At 34.1% G+C, this 17,940-nt stretch overlaps 1 protein-coding gene and 1 long non-coding RNA gene across 20 annotated transcripts in view; one reads left to right on the forward strand and one right to left on the reverse strand.

Moving 5' to 3' along the window:
- Positions 1 to 17,940, forward strand: part of LOC143235125 (uncharacterized) — a 332,951-nt gene that overhangs the window by 194,208 nt on the left and 120,803 nt on the right. For all 17 annotated transcript variants that reach the window (XM_076472974.1, XM_076472961.1, XM_076472966.1 and 14 more), the window contains 3 exons: positions 13,905 to 14,135; positions 14,818 to 14,980; positions 15,163 to 15,322. In XM_076472974.1, the coding sequence (XP_076329089.1) occupies positions 13,905 to 14,135; positions 14,818 to 14,980; positions 15,163 to 15,322 (554 nt within the window). The remainder of the gene's footprint in view (positions 1 to 13,904; positions 14,136 to 14,817; positions 14,981 to 15,162; positions 15,323 to 17,940) is intronic.
- On the reverse strand, positions 1,280 to 17,401 carry LOC143235129 (uncharacterized). Of its 3 annotated transcripts, XR_013018931.1 has the most exons (4): positions 17,215 to 17,401; positions 16,416 to 16,590; positions 2,128 to 2,433; positions 1,280 to 1,845 (listed from the first exon to the last, which is right to left on the reverse strand). It is a non-coding gene; the product is annotated as an uncharacterized LOC143235129 (long non-coding RNA). The 3 variants fall into 3 exon arrangements; XR_013018929.1 differs by lacking the exons at positions 16,416 to 16,590; positions 17,215 to 17,401 and adding an exon at positions 13,954 to 14,084 and having other exon boundaries at positions 1,396 to 1,845; XR_013018930.1 differs by lacking the exons at positions 16,416 to 16,590; positions 17,215 to 17,401 and adding an exon at positions 13,947 to 14,073 and having other exon boundaries at positions 1,396 to 1,845.

Consider the following 17,940-nt stretch of genomic DNA (forward strand, 5'->3'; position numbering starts at 1 on the left):
TCTAATGAACCCAACAGCACAACTGACATTGCATTCTTTAGATAATTTTGTAATTGTTTTGACAAAATGGTGTGGATGGATAACTGCTTTGTAAATAACTTTCTGGGGTCTAGTGTCATGGACATCACTGCCAATGGACAAAGGTTCCTCCTGGTCTTATTGCTTTCTATAATGACATATTTCTGTTGGATTTACAAATTGTTTACGACTGGTGTTTGTTGGCACTCACCGAGTATTCATCTGCGACGACACTAATGTCTAGAAGATTTTGTTGTTGATGGTTGGTATTAAGCACAAAGCTAAACAGAGCTATCCATGCTCTGTCCACCATATATTATACTTCCTGTTCTTTTTAAAAAGAGTAAACTAAAGCTTGTGAGAAATTAATAGTTTTAGCGTAAAATGAAAGAACAAAACATGTTTAATAAGCTGATATATTTACAACTTAGGAAAAACAGTAGCATAAGTATAATATGAAGGAGACAATAATTTAGGAACATTACATCAGAGTCGATCCTCAGAAAGAGCAATCACTGACAGTGGTTAATCAAATGATAGGTTGGACTCAATACCAGATTATTGGAAGAGTTCTTATCTAACCCTTCATACTAAGAATATGATATTTCAGAGTAGTCACGGTATTATGTTGATATGGGCATGTAATGTTTCAGGGTAGCTACGATAGTATATTAACATTAATCACACTATATTTCAGGATAATTGCGATTGGTGTTAAGAAGCCCATGCGATATTTTAGAGTAGTTACGGTTATGATACTTAGCAGAATATCTATGTATCTGAATAGATATCATCCTACTGTTAACACACAAAGAGGAAGATATTTCATTGTCGATACTTTCCAAGTGTTCAGAGCTACCAGACGATATTTCTGTGTCGATACATCTGAAGGTTAACAACTGTGCAGACGATACTTATATGACGATACATCTAAAGGTTAACAACTGTACAGACGATATTTAAATGTCTATACATTTAAAGGTTAACAACTGGGCATACAATATTTCAGTATCGATACATCTAAAGGTTAACAACTGGGCAGACAATATTTCAGTATCGATACATTTAAAGGTTATCAACTGTACAGGCGATACTTAAATGTCGATACATCTAAAGGTTAACAACTGGGCAGGCGATGATTTAAGACTAAACGTGGACACATTGCAAATGATATTTTAAGGAAATTACAGTCTGACTCAACAATTAGTATACGTTAATTTACGGTAATTACTTCTGTATGTTAAAATTGAGCAGGTGCTAATTAAGGCTGAATATCTATAAGTACTTTCTGGGAAGATGATAATTCAAAGTAAGAGCATTATGTTCAAAACATAACAAAAGACGTTATTTAGGATTTGTTATGTTACATTGTTTAATTAAATAAAAGAAATTTCGGGTACAATTAGAAACCTAACAATAAATATGAATTTCAACTGAATGTCTTAAATAGAACGTTTGCTAAATAATTCACAATAATGAGATAGTAGCATCAATGCTACATAATCTACAAGTCCCATATAAATGTACAATCAGATTGAGGAATAAAAATACTCCATTCATTTCGATACAAAATTCATGACAGTCATTAAGCTGCTAGTTTCATAATAAAAAATGTGATCTGGTACTCAGTATAGGGACGCTTCTTTTTGTATATATACGGAATAGCAGTATATGTCTTTTATACTGCAGTATTTACATTTTTACTATAGATTCGTCACTCTTGATGTCCTAATCTTTCAAAGAAAATATATTCATCAAAATGCCTTGGCTTTAGTCATGTCGCCATGTTGTCTGTCAGTTGAACTTCCGACCTCATTCCTTTCAGTCCTGAAAAAGAGAAAACCTGTCTATCAAAACTTACGTATAAAAGATTGGATCAGAGGTACGGGGAATACAAAATACATTTGAACGCTTGTAAAAAAAATATAAAATACCTGAAAAAAAAGGTAAAATACATTTTTATTTTTTTGTCATTATAATATTTATGCCAGTGGAATGTTACATGCCTGTTACTATTAAAATAATGCATTATTCATGAGACAGCTTCAATGTTACCTAGTGAATAGCACACTAAACCAAACTTAACATCTAATTAGTTAACATCTTTACCTGTACAAGGTGTTCGGAAAGTCTGGAACCACGGAGCATAATGTACTCCACGCCCTATTCTTGTAATTAAAAACAAGATTGAAAACGGTATTTCTATTCCATTTGAACATTGCAAATCATATTTTAGTCAGTGTCAATGGTCTACCCTGCTAATCTTATTAAACTTTGTCTGCAACTTCCTAACATCACTGTGAATGATGTTGTTCTTTGTCTGTTTGGATGATGTACATAAAAGTTGGTATGAACGTTCTCTGACACATAGGATTACCTCGACATTCTTATGCTTTGACACAGTTAGTTGCGTATCTGAAATTAAGAAAAGCTGCAAATTATCTATTATTTCAGAATTTTTGGGCACTATGTGGAATCATAAACAATATGCTCTAAAACAAAAACATCTTATGTTTAACATCTTTTTGTGTAGTATCATAAAACAAACATATACTATACACTACAACAAAATCTCTTATATATAACATTTTTACCTGTAGTATCATACAACAAACATATACTATACACTACAACAAAATCTCTCATATATAACATTTTTACCTGTAGTATCATACAACAAACATATACTATACACTACAACAAAATCTCTCATATATAACATTTTTACCTGTAGTATCATACAACAATGCACCCAATACTCTAAAACAAAACCCCTCACATTTGACATCTTTACTTGCAATATCACACAACAATATACAGTACTGTGCAAAAGTGTTAAGACAAGAGAATATTTTGTTATTCTTTCCATTTTATGGAGCTTATACTTCCATGTCATCACATAATGTAAATTTCAACATTATGGTAATACTTCACTGATCTCTGTTGAAAATTAAATGAGCCAAGGTGAGAATACTTATCATTCTTTAGATCTACCATATACTTGTACCAAGCACCCTGACATATCCCCGATCTCAACCCAGTTATACAGACCTGGGATTCAATACATCAGAAACGTGACAAATCAAAAGATACTTCAAAGTAAATTTTATTGGAGTATATTAGAGACATTTGGAGTAAGCTTCCTTAGGACATTTTGATTAAATATGTTGCAACAATTCCTGAAAGACTGTCTGTAGTTATTAAAGCAAAAAGGGTACACACAAAATATTAACAGTTTGTTTAACTCAAGCACTACACTGAGTTTATGTTGTACTAAATATAAAGACTAACTTGTGTTATGATTTATTTTTCATTGTTCTTTGAAATTACCTGAAATTTAGCTTTTGGCTTTGTCCTAACACTTTTGCACAGTGCTATATTATATACTCTAAAACAAATCTTTCATGTTTAACATCTTTAGCTGTAGTGTGAAAAAACAATATACCAAATATTCTGAAACAAAACCTATCACATTTAACATCTTTACCTGTAGTATTATATACGGATATACCATATACTATAAAACAAAATCTCTCATATTTAACATCTCCACCTGTAGTATTATATAACCATAAACTATATACTCTAAAGCAAAACCTCTCATATTTAACATCGTCACCTGTAATATTACATAACCATAAACTATATACTCTAAAACAAAACCTCTCATATTTTAACATCTTCACCTGTAGTATTATGTAAGCATATAATATATACTCTAAAACAAAACCTCTAATTTTTAACATCTTTACCTGTAGTATTATATAACAATATACTATATACTCTAAAACTTAATCCCTCATATTTAACATCTTTCAAAACATCTCACATTTAACATGTTTATCTGTAGTATCATACAACAATTCTGTGATCTTGTAGGTGTTGCATGTGCACGGAAGAATCATTCTCTGATCTCTCTACTGACCAGGATAAAAATCAATGGAATGCTTGCTTAAGTTTTAAATCATACAGTTAAAACAAAGAGAAAAGTAAAAGTTACCTCGGTTCAAAGAGCCAGGAAAAAAAAACAACTCATGTATATATATATAGGTTTTTACAATTCGTTGTGATATATGTCTTAACATTTAAAAACATGCATTGAAAACGTTTTATAAATTTGAAATCCCAACCAAAATCAACAATAAAGAAACGTGCTGTGTGAGTACAAATGTATATTTATTTATATTACTTTCCACACACAGGTGGGCGTCCGCGGAAAGTTGCCAAGTTTTCATAGCACTGAGCAACTCGTTTATTTATTTATTTTTACATTATAAGTGTCTAAGTTGTAAATGTTGCAAAATCTAAAGACTTTAAAACAAAGTCTAGTTTAGCTGTTATATTATTAAAATGTATCATAAATTCAATATCATAACAATAATCATTATAATTTTTATATAATTTTTGTATGCCACAATGAACTCTTCAAACATAATTTTTAATACATCAGTATGCACATGGACTGTGAATTTAAACAAAAACTTTAATTTCCTACCAGATATGTTCATTTTTTTATTTTTATCTTTTAATATATATGCTCACTTTGGAAAACATCTAAACGTTTTCGACATGTCAGAGTGATCCATAACCAATAGTACGACTTCTTTTTTTTTGTTTTTTCTTTTGTTTGTAGAACTAACACAAGTACTCCCAGCGTTTCATCGGTGAATATATTTGTTTGTCTGGTTGTTTTACTCGGAAACTATGTTTATTTTACTGATACGCAGCTGGCTTTGCTTTAAACTCACTTCTTTGAGAAAGTTGCTTCAGCAATGGCAAAGCCAACAAAAGAAAAACCGAAACTAAGCCTTCAGTAGCCCTTACAGCTGGTAAATATTGACTTTGACAAATTCCTTCAAACCCTGATGCATACTATCTAATGGTTTATTATGCAATATGTAGGAGATCGCTTCTGTCGGCCCGGCGTGGCTAGGTGGTTAAGACACTCGACTCGTAATCTGAATGTTACGGGTTCGAATCCCCATCACACCAAACATGCTCGTCCTTTCAGCTGTGGGGGCGTTATAAGTGACGGTCAATCCCACTATTCGTTGGTAAAAGAGTAGCTCAAGAGTCGGCGGTGGGTGGTGATGACTAGCTGACTTCAATCTAGTCTTGCACTGTAAAATTAGGGACGGCTAGCACATGTATAGCTTCGCGTAAAATTCAAAACAAATAAAAACCGACTCTTTTTAGATTGTTATTTGTAGTCTAATATTAACATTTTATTCTATGTTTTTTTCGTTTTCAATCTATGTTTCAAGATATTTGTACCTTAATGAAAATATATCAAGAACAATTTTACAAACACTTAATTTCGGCTGCTTTTTGACCCTTGTTGGTCTGTTATCCCATTGGCCGCATTTGGCTGGAAAATCGTGTTTAAATAACCATAAACGTTTTTAGGTCTTTGATGTCACCGAGAAACTGTTTTCCATCACCCTAAAGACTGAATTAATATAAAGAAGGCTGAAAGTGCGGGCATGTTTGGTGCGACGGGGATTCGAACCCGCAACCATCAGATTACGAGTTGAACGTCTTAACCCACCTGACCATGCTGGGCTTAAAGAAAAATAAGGCAGTAGGTGTGAACTACAGAAGGTTTGATAATGAATACAAATAAAATAAAAACAAACTATATTCTATTTATAATGCTTGGTTTTCCGTGATTCAACTGTAAAATTCAGTGCTTATGATGCTAAAATTCGGGGTTTGATCCCTTCGCTATTTATTATGCTGCGAACTTAAAACAAGAATAATCAGTTAAAGTCATGGCGCTCTAGTGTGTTAAATATCTGAAATAAACTCTCATCACACTGAAGTAGGCTTACGAAATTATCCCGTGTATGTATAACGTGAACGAACTTGCGTTTAATTTTTATTCATTTATTTATTTTATTAACAATTTCTGATCCAACAACCGTTAATTAACAGCGTGGAAACCCAATTTATGAAATAAATAAATGAGAATGCATATTTAATTTACTATACTAATTGCCAGATTGATTTTTAGTTTCGCTCAAGAGTTGATATTAAAAATCCTTTTATTTATAAGATTCAGAAAGTTTGTGTCCGCTGTATGGTGAAATATAAAATCAAGTGGAGATACTGGAACTAAAATTATCATACTGTTGTTATCGATAGAAATAAATAGTCATGAATAGTTTTCTACAACTTAGAACCACTAAACAGAGAGACTGAAACCACTGAGTAGCGCTCATCGTGTATATGTCTAGTCTAAATCGAATTGCGAGAATAAATATAAAAAAATTATAACATTTTCCAAATTTTTCTACATTGCGCCTTGAACCTTAGACTTTTTGGCTAGGGTTTTATGACAGTTTGTTTATTTTTGAATTTCGCGCAAAGCTACTCGAGGCCTATCTGCGCTAGCCATCTCTAATTTAATAGCGAAAGACTAGAGGGAAGGCAGCTAGTTGTCACCACTCACCACCAACTCTTGGGCTACTCTTTTACCAATGAATAGTGGGATTGACCGTAACATTATAACGCCTCCAAGGCTGGAAGGATGAGCATGTTTGGTGCGACGGGGATTCGAACCTGCGACCCTCAGATTACCAGTCTAATGCCTTACCCTACCTGGCCACGCCGGGCCGTATTGTGACAGATAACACTGTGGCTACTACATTTCGCCATAATTCATAGATGTTTAGGGCTATTTTCGATTCGGTATTGTAAATAAAAGAATAAAATAACGTTTGTAATTCTTAATGAAACCTTTCAATCAGATATGTTTCATATTATACAAAGTTTTTATACTGTGTTTGCGAGATACAAAATTTTAATCTGAGTTAGTGTGTACAGAACTGGTAGAGTACTAAACATTAGGTAAAGTGGACACTTGAGGTGACCCTGGATTTCTGAAAAAGTAAAAAAGTGTTCAGATTTGAAAGTGAAACTGGAATTCAAGCTACGACTGTGTTTAATTGATTGTTTAATTGTTACGGAGATTTGAACCCAAAAATTAAGCCCCATCCTAAAGAGAAAAACACCCGTGTCAACACTTTCAAAAATATATATATATATAGAAAGAGAGAGAGAAGAGTTCATCGTAAGATCATTCATCAGATTCATCTATCCCACCTTTCCACCCACAAAGTTTCGAACGTATCGTCACTTTCAACAGTCGAACAATTCAAGTTTTAATATCACCCGAAATAATAGCAACTTCAACTCGTTATATTCTCTGTTGTTACACACTATATCTTTAACTGATAGACAGGGTAGTACTGTATCAGCGTTTTGGAGCTAGGGTTTATTTTGTTTTTTAAAAAGAACAGGGAGAACTCAGATTCTTATAAAGAAAATAGAAGTAGAATGTTTACTAAAAATAAAGGAGAAAAAACAAATTCTTAAAAAAAAATTATACAGTTGCTAACGTACGCACTAGATGGCAGTGTAGTAAATACGAAAAACGTATTACATTTGTTTTGTATCTACTCTGTAACAGTTGCGAAATGATTACTTTTTAATCGCTCCCGTTAATACAGTACATACGTTATCAATCGCGTGCCCTCCGTTCTTTACTGTATATTGTATATGCTTTTTTCACCGTAAGCAGCATTAAAAAAAATTTGTGGGTGCTTAATGCCACTGGTCAGGATTATTTGTTTGTTTTTTTGAAATTCGCACTAGCCTTCCCTAAATTAGCAGCGAAAGACCAGGGAAAAGGCAGGTAGTTATCAATCACCACCCACCGCCAACTCTTGGGCTACTGTTTTACCAACGAATAGTGGGATTTACCGTAACATTATAACGTCCCCACGGCTAAAAGGGCGAGCATGTTTGGTGCACGATTATTTGAAAAAATGTATGAACGTCAGTATAATTTAACAATGTCTCGTACCTTACAGTAATTTCAAGACTTATAATCTCAAGATAGCTGGTATGGGTATTAAAACTTTAATTAAAATAAACTACAGAATAACGTTTCGACTTTCGTGGGTCATCTTCAGGTTTTTGCGCTATAAAGATGAACAAATAAAATTTCATACGATTAAGTTTGTTTGTTTGTTTTGAATTTCACTCAATGATACACGAGGCCTATCTGCGTTAGCCATCCATACTTAAGCAGTGAAAGCTTAGAGAGAAGGCAGCGAGTCGTCACCATTCACCATCAAACATTGAGCTACTCTTTCACCAACGAATAGTGGGATTGATCACAACATTATAACTGCCTCACGGCTAAAAGGGTGAGCATGTTTGGTGTGGTGGGAATTTGAAGCCGCAACCTTCAGATTGCGAGTTAAGTGCCCTAACTACCTGGCCCACTCGATTACGACAGATAAGTGTTGGCAAAAGGCACCCTCTTTCCCTCCCTCCAATTAATAGTTACAAGATCAGACTTATATACAAAACAAATTTACTATTCACACACAACTAAAATGCTTCACTTCCAATACTTATAACTTTTATAAGAAAATTCATTCAAATAAGTTGTGATCTGACAAAGTACTTTTTTTTTTATAATTTGAGGCGGTTTCTGAAAAAGAAACTTTGAAGTTGATTAGTGGTCTACACCAAATATTTTTATCTCTTTTATCTAAAATAATCCTTGAGCGTCTATATACATGTACGTAAAAAAATTTTAAAACTAAAGTTTAAAAGAAAGTCGTAAACATTACAAGCTTTTATCAATATCATTATAAAATCTATACATGATATGTTTTGTACATTACTAGGAAGATGTCTGCCAAAAGCCACAATTTCAAAATAACTTCCCGTGTAACATGACCTGTTTATCTGTTGCTGTTTTTCGTTGTGTTTTTTTCATTTTGTTTAACATAACTTCGTCTATTCCCACTTTATAATTTTTATATTTAATTATTCTTGTCTTTGTAAGGTTATTAACTTGTTACAATAAAGTTCAGATAAATTATAATTTTTTAAAGTTCTATCTTCAGTTGAGGTATTCATACTAATTGATCAGCTGCTAAAACAATGTGAAACTGAAATTCAAATTATAGCTTTTATAAAAGGATTTTCTGCATGTGTGTGTGTGTTAATATCAAAACGATCCTAGCTTTCACTGCATGTTTAGGACAATAGAATCTAATCTTTTCCATTCGTTCACTTATTTAATTAAAATTTTGACATTCAACCCAGAACTAGTTGCATGCAACGAAAGAATAACATGTCGAAATAAAAGCAAAACTAAACAATCGGTTCTGACTTATCTGCAGGGCTTTTCGTTAGCAAAGACACAAACATCTCTTAAATCTCTTACTATCCATACACAAGCATGTATAGCATGTCCAATGAGTTTTATTAACAAGAGTGTTTTTGTTTGATTTTGAATTTCACGCAAAGCAACACGAGGGCTATCTGCGCTAGCCATCCCTAATTTAGCAGTTTAAGGCTATACAGTTTAACAAACCTTCATTTATTTACCAGTTCAATCCATCTTTAAACATATCTCGGTTTACCTGATGTCTTCCCAATGAAAGATTTCTGCAGCTTTCCAATAGATATCATTTTGCATAAAATATTTCCACAGTTCACACCGAAAGTTTACAGAAACTATAACAAAATCTTTAAACCTATATATTTATTTTATTAATATGCGATAGTTTAATTGATCCATCAAGTATGTTTTCTATAGCTGTTTTCAAAGATTTCATTAGTCAGTTATTGTTTTTGAATTTCGCGCAAAGTTACTCGAAGGCTATCTGCGCTATCCGTCCCTAATTTAGCAGTAAGACTAGAGAGAGAAGGCAGCTAGTCATCACTACCCACCGCCAACTCTTGGGCTACTCTTTTATCAACGAATAGCGGGATTGATCGTCCCATTATAATGCTATCACGGCTGAAAGGGCGAGCATGTTCGGTGCGACAGGGATTCGAACCTCAGATTACGAGTCGAGCGCCTTAATCACCTGGCCATGCCGGGCACTACCAAAAAGTGTCTTTCTGCTAAGTGTTTAAGCAAATTAAAAATATGTCCAAGCAACACTTTCTCATCCTCATGTGGTTCTTTCATTTCTGTTTTATAGTATTTTATAGCATTTAACTGCTCCAAATCTTTCGATCTTAATGCCCAAATAATCCAATGAAAATATATGTTTGTTTATTGAAGCTAGTTAAAAATATCGTAGGATAAAAATATCTCCTAATCTAAGGTTAGTTATGTGTTGATTTTGTTTTCTTTTGCGAAGTTCTAATTTTTGAAGTCGTTGATTTAATGTTCCTCCAATGTCAGCTGTATATGAAGAATTTAATACGATTTTCCATTCTTATTGATAACAAGTTAATTTGAATACTTGTTTTAAAAGTGCTTTCTAAGTATGATTTTATACGTTTTGTTAATTTAACACCGTGGATTAAGACCCAAATATATGCCTGAAACATCCACATTTAAACATTCTTGGTGGTTAATATTGATGCGTGAGTTAGACTGTGAATCCAAGGACTTATGGTTCGTGATCTGTTGTCCTAAAAGTGAGCTTCGTGTGTGTGTTATAACGGTTACATCCCACAGTTCAATCAGACAAACTTAGTCCAAAAGTTGGCAATAGATGTCGTTGACAAGTTATTTTCTTTTTGGCCTCTAAGTTCAAAGTTAGGAATATCTATAGGCAGATAGTCCTTGTAAATAAATAACTATACCCCCAAATCCACGTGGTATTTGGATCAGTAACCAGATCTGAAATTTACTGACTGTGTCAGTTTCTTTCTCTTTTGTTTTGTTTTTTTCGTATTAACTCCCTGTATTCAACCTTTAGACTCATCTGTCAACCTTTTTTTTTAAGTATAAACTTGCGTCATAAAAACGTTATGGGAAGCCAGCAAGTAAGCAAACGTCATAACGCTGAAATAGAAACCCTTCAGTTTGATCAAGACTTCGTGGACCGACGTGTTTTTAGCACATCAAGAACAAACTTGATGTAAATTGAAACGTAACTTTCGTGGAACATGTTACTAACATTGTTTCTCTTTTGTTTCATTTTTATTTGTAGCCACTTTTTCTATATTATAATGGGGTATAGTTACCTCCAATCGATAAAAAAGCCACAGAGTGTTATAAAATAACTATTTTAATAGTACTTCAGTACTAATAATCTTTAACAGAAGCAAATCATTTGCTTCTTTGACCTGAATAACTCCTGACTACAGAAGCCGGAATGTATCCTTACTCTAGAAAGTCAGACGCAATCCAATAAAGGCAGTTAAGGCGATCGACTCCTAATCTGAGGGTCGCGGGTTCGAATCCACGTTACGCCAAACATGCTCGCCCTTTCAGCCGTGGGGGCGTTATAATGTTATGATCAATCCCACTATTCGTTGGTAAAAGAGTAGCCCAAGAGTTGGAGGTGGGTGGTAATGACTAGCTGCCTTCCCTCTAATTTTACACTGCTAAATTAGGGACGGCTATCGCAGATAGCCCTCGAGTAGCTTTGCGCGAAATTCAAAAACAAACAAACAAAACAATTTAATAAAGCCAGAACTATACTATGGCTACACTGCCTGAAATAGACTTGATAGAATGAGAACCACACATTTCGGGGGAATTTCACTTACCTTCCCCCCCCTGCCAGAATAATTTATTTTACAAAGAACACAAGTTTTAAGATATATTTTACTTTCTGCATACAGCTGTTGTATTTCTGTTTTTTGCTAAGAAGAAAAGGGTTTGTTTGTTTGTTTTGGAATTTCGCACAAAGCTAATCGAGGGCTATCTGTGCTAGCCGTCCCTAATTTAGCAGTGTGAGACTAGAGGGAAGGCAGCTAGTCATCACCACCCACCGCCAACTCTTGGGCTACTCTTTTACCAACGAATAGTGGGATTGATCATCACATTATTCGCCCCCACGGCTGGGAGGGCGAGCATGTTTAGCGCAACGCGGGCGCAAACCCGCGACCCTTGGATTACAAGTCGCACGCCTTACGCGCTTGGCCATGAAGAAAAGGGAGAAATTATTTTCGACAATAAATCCCTTCCCACTCTCTTCGCCTCCTCCCCAGGTGACTCATCGGTAAGTCTCAGTGCTTATAAAACTAAAAATCGAGTTTCGATACTCGCTGTGGATAGAGCACAAATGGCTCCCTGTGTAACTTTGCACTTAACAACAAGTACGTCTCTCGCTCTTTATGAATAGCTTCCGATTTCTCAGTGAACATTAACAGACTATTAGAGAACCAAAAACATCTTTACATCTTGCTGCTTGAAGTGTACTATGGCTCAGAGTATGAAAACAAATTTCACAGTGTAGAAAGTTTCAGAACTGCACGTGTCTGAGGTCATGCCAAAAATCTTACTGCGTGACGGATCCTGTTGTTGGTTTCCGTTTTATTTCTTACTTTGACTGCATCCTCATTTATGTGAAAGTTCAGTATTCTGTTAAATATCTATAAGTCGTCAAAACGAAAACACATTTATTTAGCTCCAGCCAATGAATGCGAAGCTTTCAAATGATTGCATAAAGAACAAACAGGGGAGGTATAATATCGTTTCTTAATGCGTAGAGTACTATTTTATTTCAGACAGCAAGGAAGCGAGCTTCTTACTTTGAAACTTAGCAGCATTTTTGCATGTTAAAATATGAATTTTAGTGCAGACACATCCAGAAAAAAACAAGAACAAAAACTCTGTTCCACTTTTGTCTTGTTACTTAGTTATTCATTTTCCAGTCTAAAATTTTAGTGTCGCATATGCACTAAATATACACATATATATATATATACCATTTTGCCCGGTCCGCGTTTTATGTTTTCCATAATCGTATTTACAAAATCTTGGCGTCTAACTTGTTTTTTGTTTTTTTTTAGTTTTTATGGTTCTTTCAGAGTAAGAGAAATTGGATCTTTAGCAAGCTAAGCCTCATTAAGACGAAAATATACACAAAAAGAAAATGGAATTTCTTTATATTGCATATAAAATCAAATCTGATGCAGGTTTGCGGGAAATGCAAACAATATTTTATATTATAATGTGTCTGTCTACTTTATCTGTCTGCCTATTTATCTATCTATCTATATGTATCTATATATTTTAGTAAAATTAATACAATTTAACGAAGTTAAATAAGCAAAATCACAAGAAAGGACTGTGTTAAAACAGCAAATCCAAATCTCTGACTAATTATATTAGTTTGTTATAACATGAAAAATAAGCTGAAACAAAAATAAATTAAACAAAAAACGCTGCACTAATTGAAAAGATCCCAGGGTACAAGTTATAATGTGGGATTATAAAATGTACCCTAGGTTTTGGGGGTGACTGGGAAGTAGGACCAACATTGCGGTGGGGATACACTGTCTATCAATCTTAACCTCCATTCGCCAGTCTCACATAAGAAATAAAAGAGTAGTAATAGATACAGAAATTAAAATTAGGAGAGCGAGGTGTGGGTGCTCAATTGAGCCCACAATGTCCCACATTTATATAATCCTTCACTGTCTACAGAGAATTGTGGGAAATTGATTGCTCTCCCAAGTAAAGAAGAAAATAATTGATTAAAAATAAGAAAAATGAAATAAGGTACTACCATTGGGGTAATTAAGTTGAAAACTTACTTTTTGAAGTTAGCATACCAGCCCCCCATTATGGTATGAAGGCACTAATTGACAATAGAGCAAACGAACTATACCAGCAGGAAACCTCGCATGTTGTAACTTTTATCTTTCCAAGTAAACATTTTCTGTTTGTTTTTCTGGCCGCGTCAAAAATCCATGGATTAGTGCGAGGAAATTCATTAAATCATTTAACATCAAGTACAATAATATATCAATATATAAATTTTTAAATATTCTTTGATAATTTACTTCCTGCAGAATTAGAAAGTCTAAGTCAGAGATTCTTACTGAAATTACTTTTAAAATATACCTATCTACTTTTATAGCTCATTGTTTGTTTCTGCATTATATAGAACGTCTCCAGTCATTGGATTTTCTTGAAACTATAAAAATACCTTTTACCTCCTCAATGGTGTACTTTGTCGATGGCCTAGACGGTTTTCCCGCTTTCGGATTCAAAGAAAAGGCGGAGATTAGAGCTCCCTACCGGCTGTATCTGCCAAAACAAATGTTTCGTGACTTTTCCATTTTAGCAACTATTAAACCCGAACGTCGAGAACCTTCAGGAGGCTATCTGTTTGCAGGTAAAGTGAATTTAGTTATAACATTGCTAAAAGGGAACTGGTCTATATCTTAACACGTTAAAAACGACGTAAGAAAAGCTTAAAAAAGAAGCAAAAAACGAAACTGTTTTCGAAAATATAAATATTAAAATACAGTACATTAAAGAACTGATACTTAAATCCAGAACAGTCTTTATTTTGACCTTAAAGAGCTGATGCTTAAATCCAGGACTGTCTTTATTTTGACCTCAAAGAGCTGATGCTTAAATCCAGGACTGTCTTTATTTCGACCTTAAAGAGCTGATGCTTAAATCCAGAACTGTCTTTATTTTAACCTTAAAGAGCTGATGCTTAAATTCAAAACTGTCTTTATTTTGATCTTAAAGAGCTGATGCTTAAATTCAGAACTGTTTTTATTTTGATCTTAAAGAGCTGATGCTTAAATTCAGAACTGTCTTTATTTTGATTTTAAAAAGCTGATTCTTAGATAAACGTGTTGTCTTTATTTTTATCATAAACAAGTGATTAAGGACCTTCATATAATTTTGCTTCACGGCCCCATGATATCTCGTTGCACTTTCCCAGATACTGGTATTAAGTTTAATGTAACGACTAAGCAATTTTTTGAGATCTTCTGCTTAATTTTGACACTTAAATAAGATGTGTTCTTTAAAGTTAATTTTCCCTATTTTCTTTCGTTTAGTTGTTAATCCTTCGGAGACGATTGTCCAGCTGGGAGTACACATAGTGGAATCATATGATAACTTTGTCAACATAAGTCTTTACTACACTGATGTCACAATGCACCTGTCCTCTCAAATTTTGGCCACATTTACTGTTCCAGATTTTATTGGAAGTTGGAGAAAGTATGTTAGCTGTTTTATTGTAAACCAAATTCAAAATATATCCGTAAAACATTTTTCATTACATTTCACAATGAGTTGAGCAATGAATTATGACGAGTAAAACTAATGATTACACTGTAACGTGAAACGGTGAGACTATCTCTCTGTTACAATAACTTTATTTTATTCATTAACATATCTAGGTTTGCGTTGAAGGCTTATGGCAACACTGTTAGTTTATATTTTCAATGTGAAGAGTTTGGAAAGGTGGAGAACAACCGAATTCCTAAAGAACTGGTTTTTGACAGTGCCTCTACACTCTATATCGGACAGGCTGGACAGCTGATTGGTGGAGCGTATGTTGTACGTATTCTTTAATTGGTTGCTATTAGAAATTATATGTACAGTGAAATTAATGTTAATAATTCGTGTATTAAGATATTGAAAAGTGCTAACTTTAACGTTTCATATCTAATTAAATGTTTGCTATAAACGAAGTGCAAAGTTCCTCTAGGAAACATGCCCTACAAACAGGATTACTGAATATTCAACCACAAAACAATCCATCAGTGATAATTTATGTAATAACGTAATGCGTTCTTCATTGTGTTCTGCTTAAACCTATGACAATTCGTATAACAACATAACAAATTATTCGGTGGATTCCACATCCAACAATAACGATTCGCGTAACAACAAGAAGGTCTCCATTGGATTGCACATTTATTTACCAATAAAGATTCGTATAAGAACAGATTGCATTCTTCCCTAAATTCAGCAATTACCATTGACGATTTGTGTAAAAATTAGAATACATTCTACATTAGTTTCCCCTTAGCAATAAACCATCGAATACTTAGCCACAACATATATTTCAAATTGTCATTACAATTATACAATATTTTAAATTCCACCATTCAAGCGCTTAAAACCTAAACTCTTAATTTGGAGTTTAAGATGGGTCAAATAGAGCCTGTTCGTCAAAGAACTGAGCAGAAATGTGTGTTGTGCTACCCCTATCTCTTTTTGTTTATTTTCAAGTATGAACAACGATTATGAGCTGATTTCCGTTTAATGTAATTGTAAAAAAAACGTGCTCAACAGTGATCACGTAATCAGACTAGTGATATGTAACAGTTGTTTGAATGTTATAAACTGTGTTCTCTTAGTTCGAGTATTATAAAATGTCAGTACAGCTTGCACAAGTAAACATTTTTCTGAACATTAGTGAATGTTTGTTGAATTATAAAGTAATTTTTGTGGTTGTTTATCGTAGGTAATTCTGTTTGCATATTTTATAATGTTGACAATAAGAGATAAAAATGAATTTAACAGTTATCAAATTTAATGTCTTTACTTAGATGTTTAACATGAGTGTGGTGGTTAGTTCTAAGTAAACGACTGAAAGGTCGATGTTAAGTTTGTCCATTACCAAAGGGGAAGACCAAATACGCACCTTTTCAGTCCTCTGGTGGTGAGATTGTAGAAATTTGGATGAAAGCGACATCTAACAAGACAATAAACGTAAGTTCTTCCGTGAAGGTAACCTATGGCGTCATTATTTATATTTCTTGTAGAGTACTTCATTCATAACAGAACGTGTAAATAAATCTTTGTTGGGCGAAATATTACTATAAGAAGAAACAAATAAAAATGTAGGGCAAAGGAAAATATTAAGCTCAAACAGTTCATTATTGCAAACTGATTTTTAAATTATTTGAAATGGAATTAAGGTCTCGAAATGTTTCGTTTTTCAAAATATTTTGCTATTCTTGTTTTTATAACTTGAATTTTCTAGTTTATAGCATTTTATTCTGTTATTAGAAAGTTGGCCCCTCGAACAATAGGTGGCGTTAAGAAAAATGTAGATACTTTACGGCTCCAGTAACTTGAATCCGTTACACAGCTGTGAAATATTGATACATTTTACACCGCTAGTGTAAAGCGGTTGAAAACATACATATCATCAGCCACGATAGTGATTCATAATATGAATCGCAAATAATTGCACAAAACCCTGATAGATTCAGTCCAACCAACACTTTGAAAATTTTACTTTTGAATGATAAGGCTGAGCACATACAAAAAACATATGAAAAAAACACTCACGTTATACTTAGAATTAACAGAAATCCGAGCAAAAAGGCCCATTTATTATTATAAATGAAAAATGGCTTGGTATATTGCACCAACACCTCTTGTAAAATATTAAATAAGTTTCTGCGAAGGTCATAAGTAGTTATGGATGCACTTACCAGTTATACCGACAGAGGACGTCCCACGTGTGCCAACTTCAAGCAATGAGGAGAGGTAAGAAGTGTAAGAGACGATGATGTCACTGGAGAAGATGACGTCATAGTTCCATGAAGTGGAACCAAAAGGCGCGTTATTATGCCACCATGGCAGTAGGGCATGACGTCAGGGACGATTATGTTTTTTTTTGTACGTTTGTTTGTTTGTTTTGGAATTTCGCACAAAGCTACTCGAGGGCTATCTGTGCTAGCCGTCCCTAATTTAGCAGTGTAAGACTAGAGGGAAGGCAGCTAATCATCACCACCCACCGCCAACTCTTGGGCTACTCTTTTACCAACGAATAGTGGGATTGACCGTCACATTATACACCCCCCACGGCTGGGAGGGCGAGCATGTTTAGCGCGACGCGGGCGCGAACCCGCGACCCTCGGATTACGAGCCGCACGCCTTACGCGCTTGGCCATGCCAGGCCCGACGATTATGTAATAGATCCTTGAAGTGAAACCAAGCGAATATAATGACATGGTTCCCCTAACTGGAACCAGAGGGTTCGTTGCTAGGGTCATACAAAGTGTATCACTGTATTTAAATGTGACTAGATTTAATACATCAGTTTAAAACAATAAATCTTTTAGTCTATATTCAATTATGTTTCTTGACTATTTATATGTAAATAGTTCTAAAAAAGGACGCTTATTCACGTATCATGTAATAATCTAAATTGTACC

The sequence above is a fragment of the Tachypleus tridentatus genome, chromosome 12 (assembly GCF_004210375.1).
Source record: "Tachypleus tridentatus isolate NWPU-2018 chromosome 12, ASM421037v1, whole genome shotgun sequence".
Classification (NCBI taxonomy): Eukaryota; Metazoa; Arthropoda; class Merostomata; order Xiphosura; family Limulidae; genus Tachypleus; species Tachypleus tridentatus.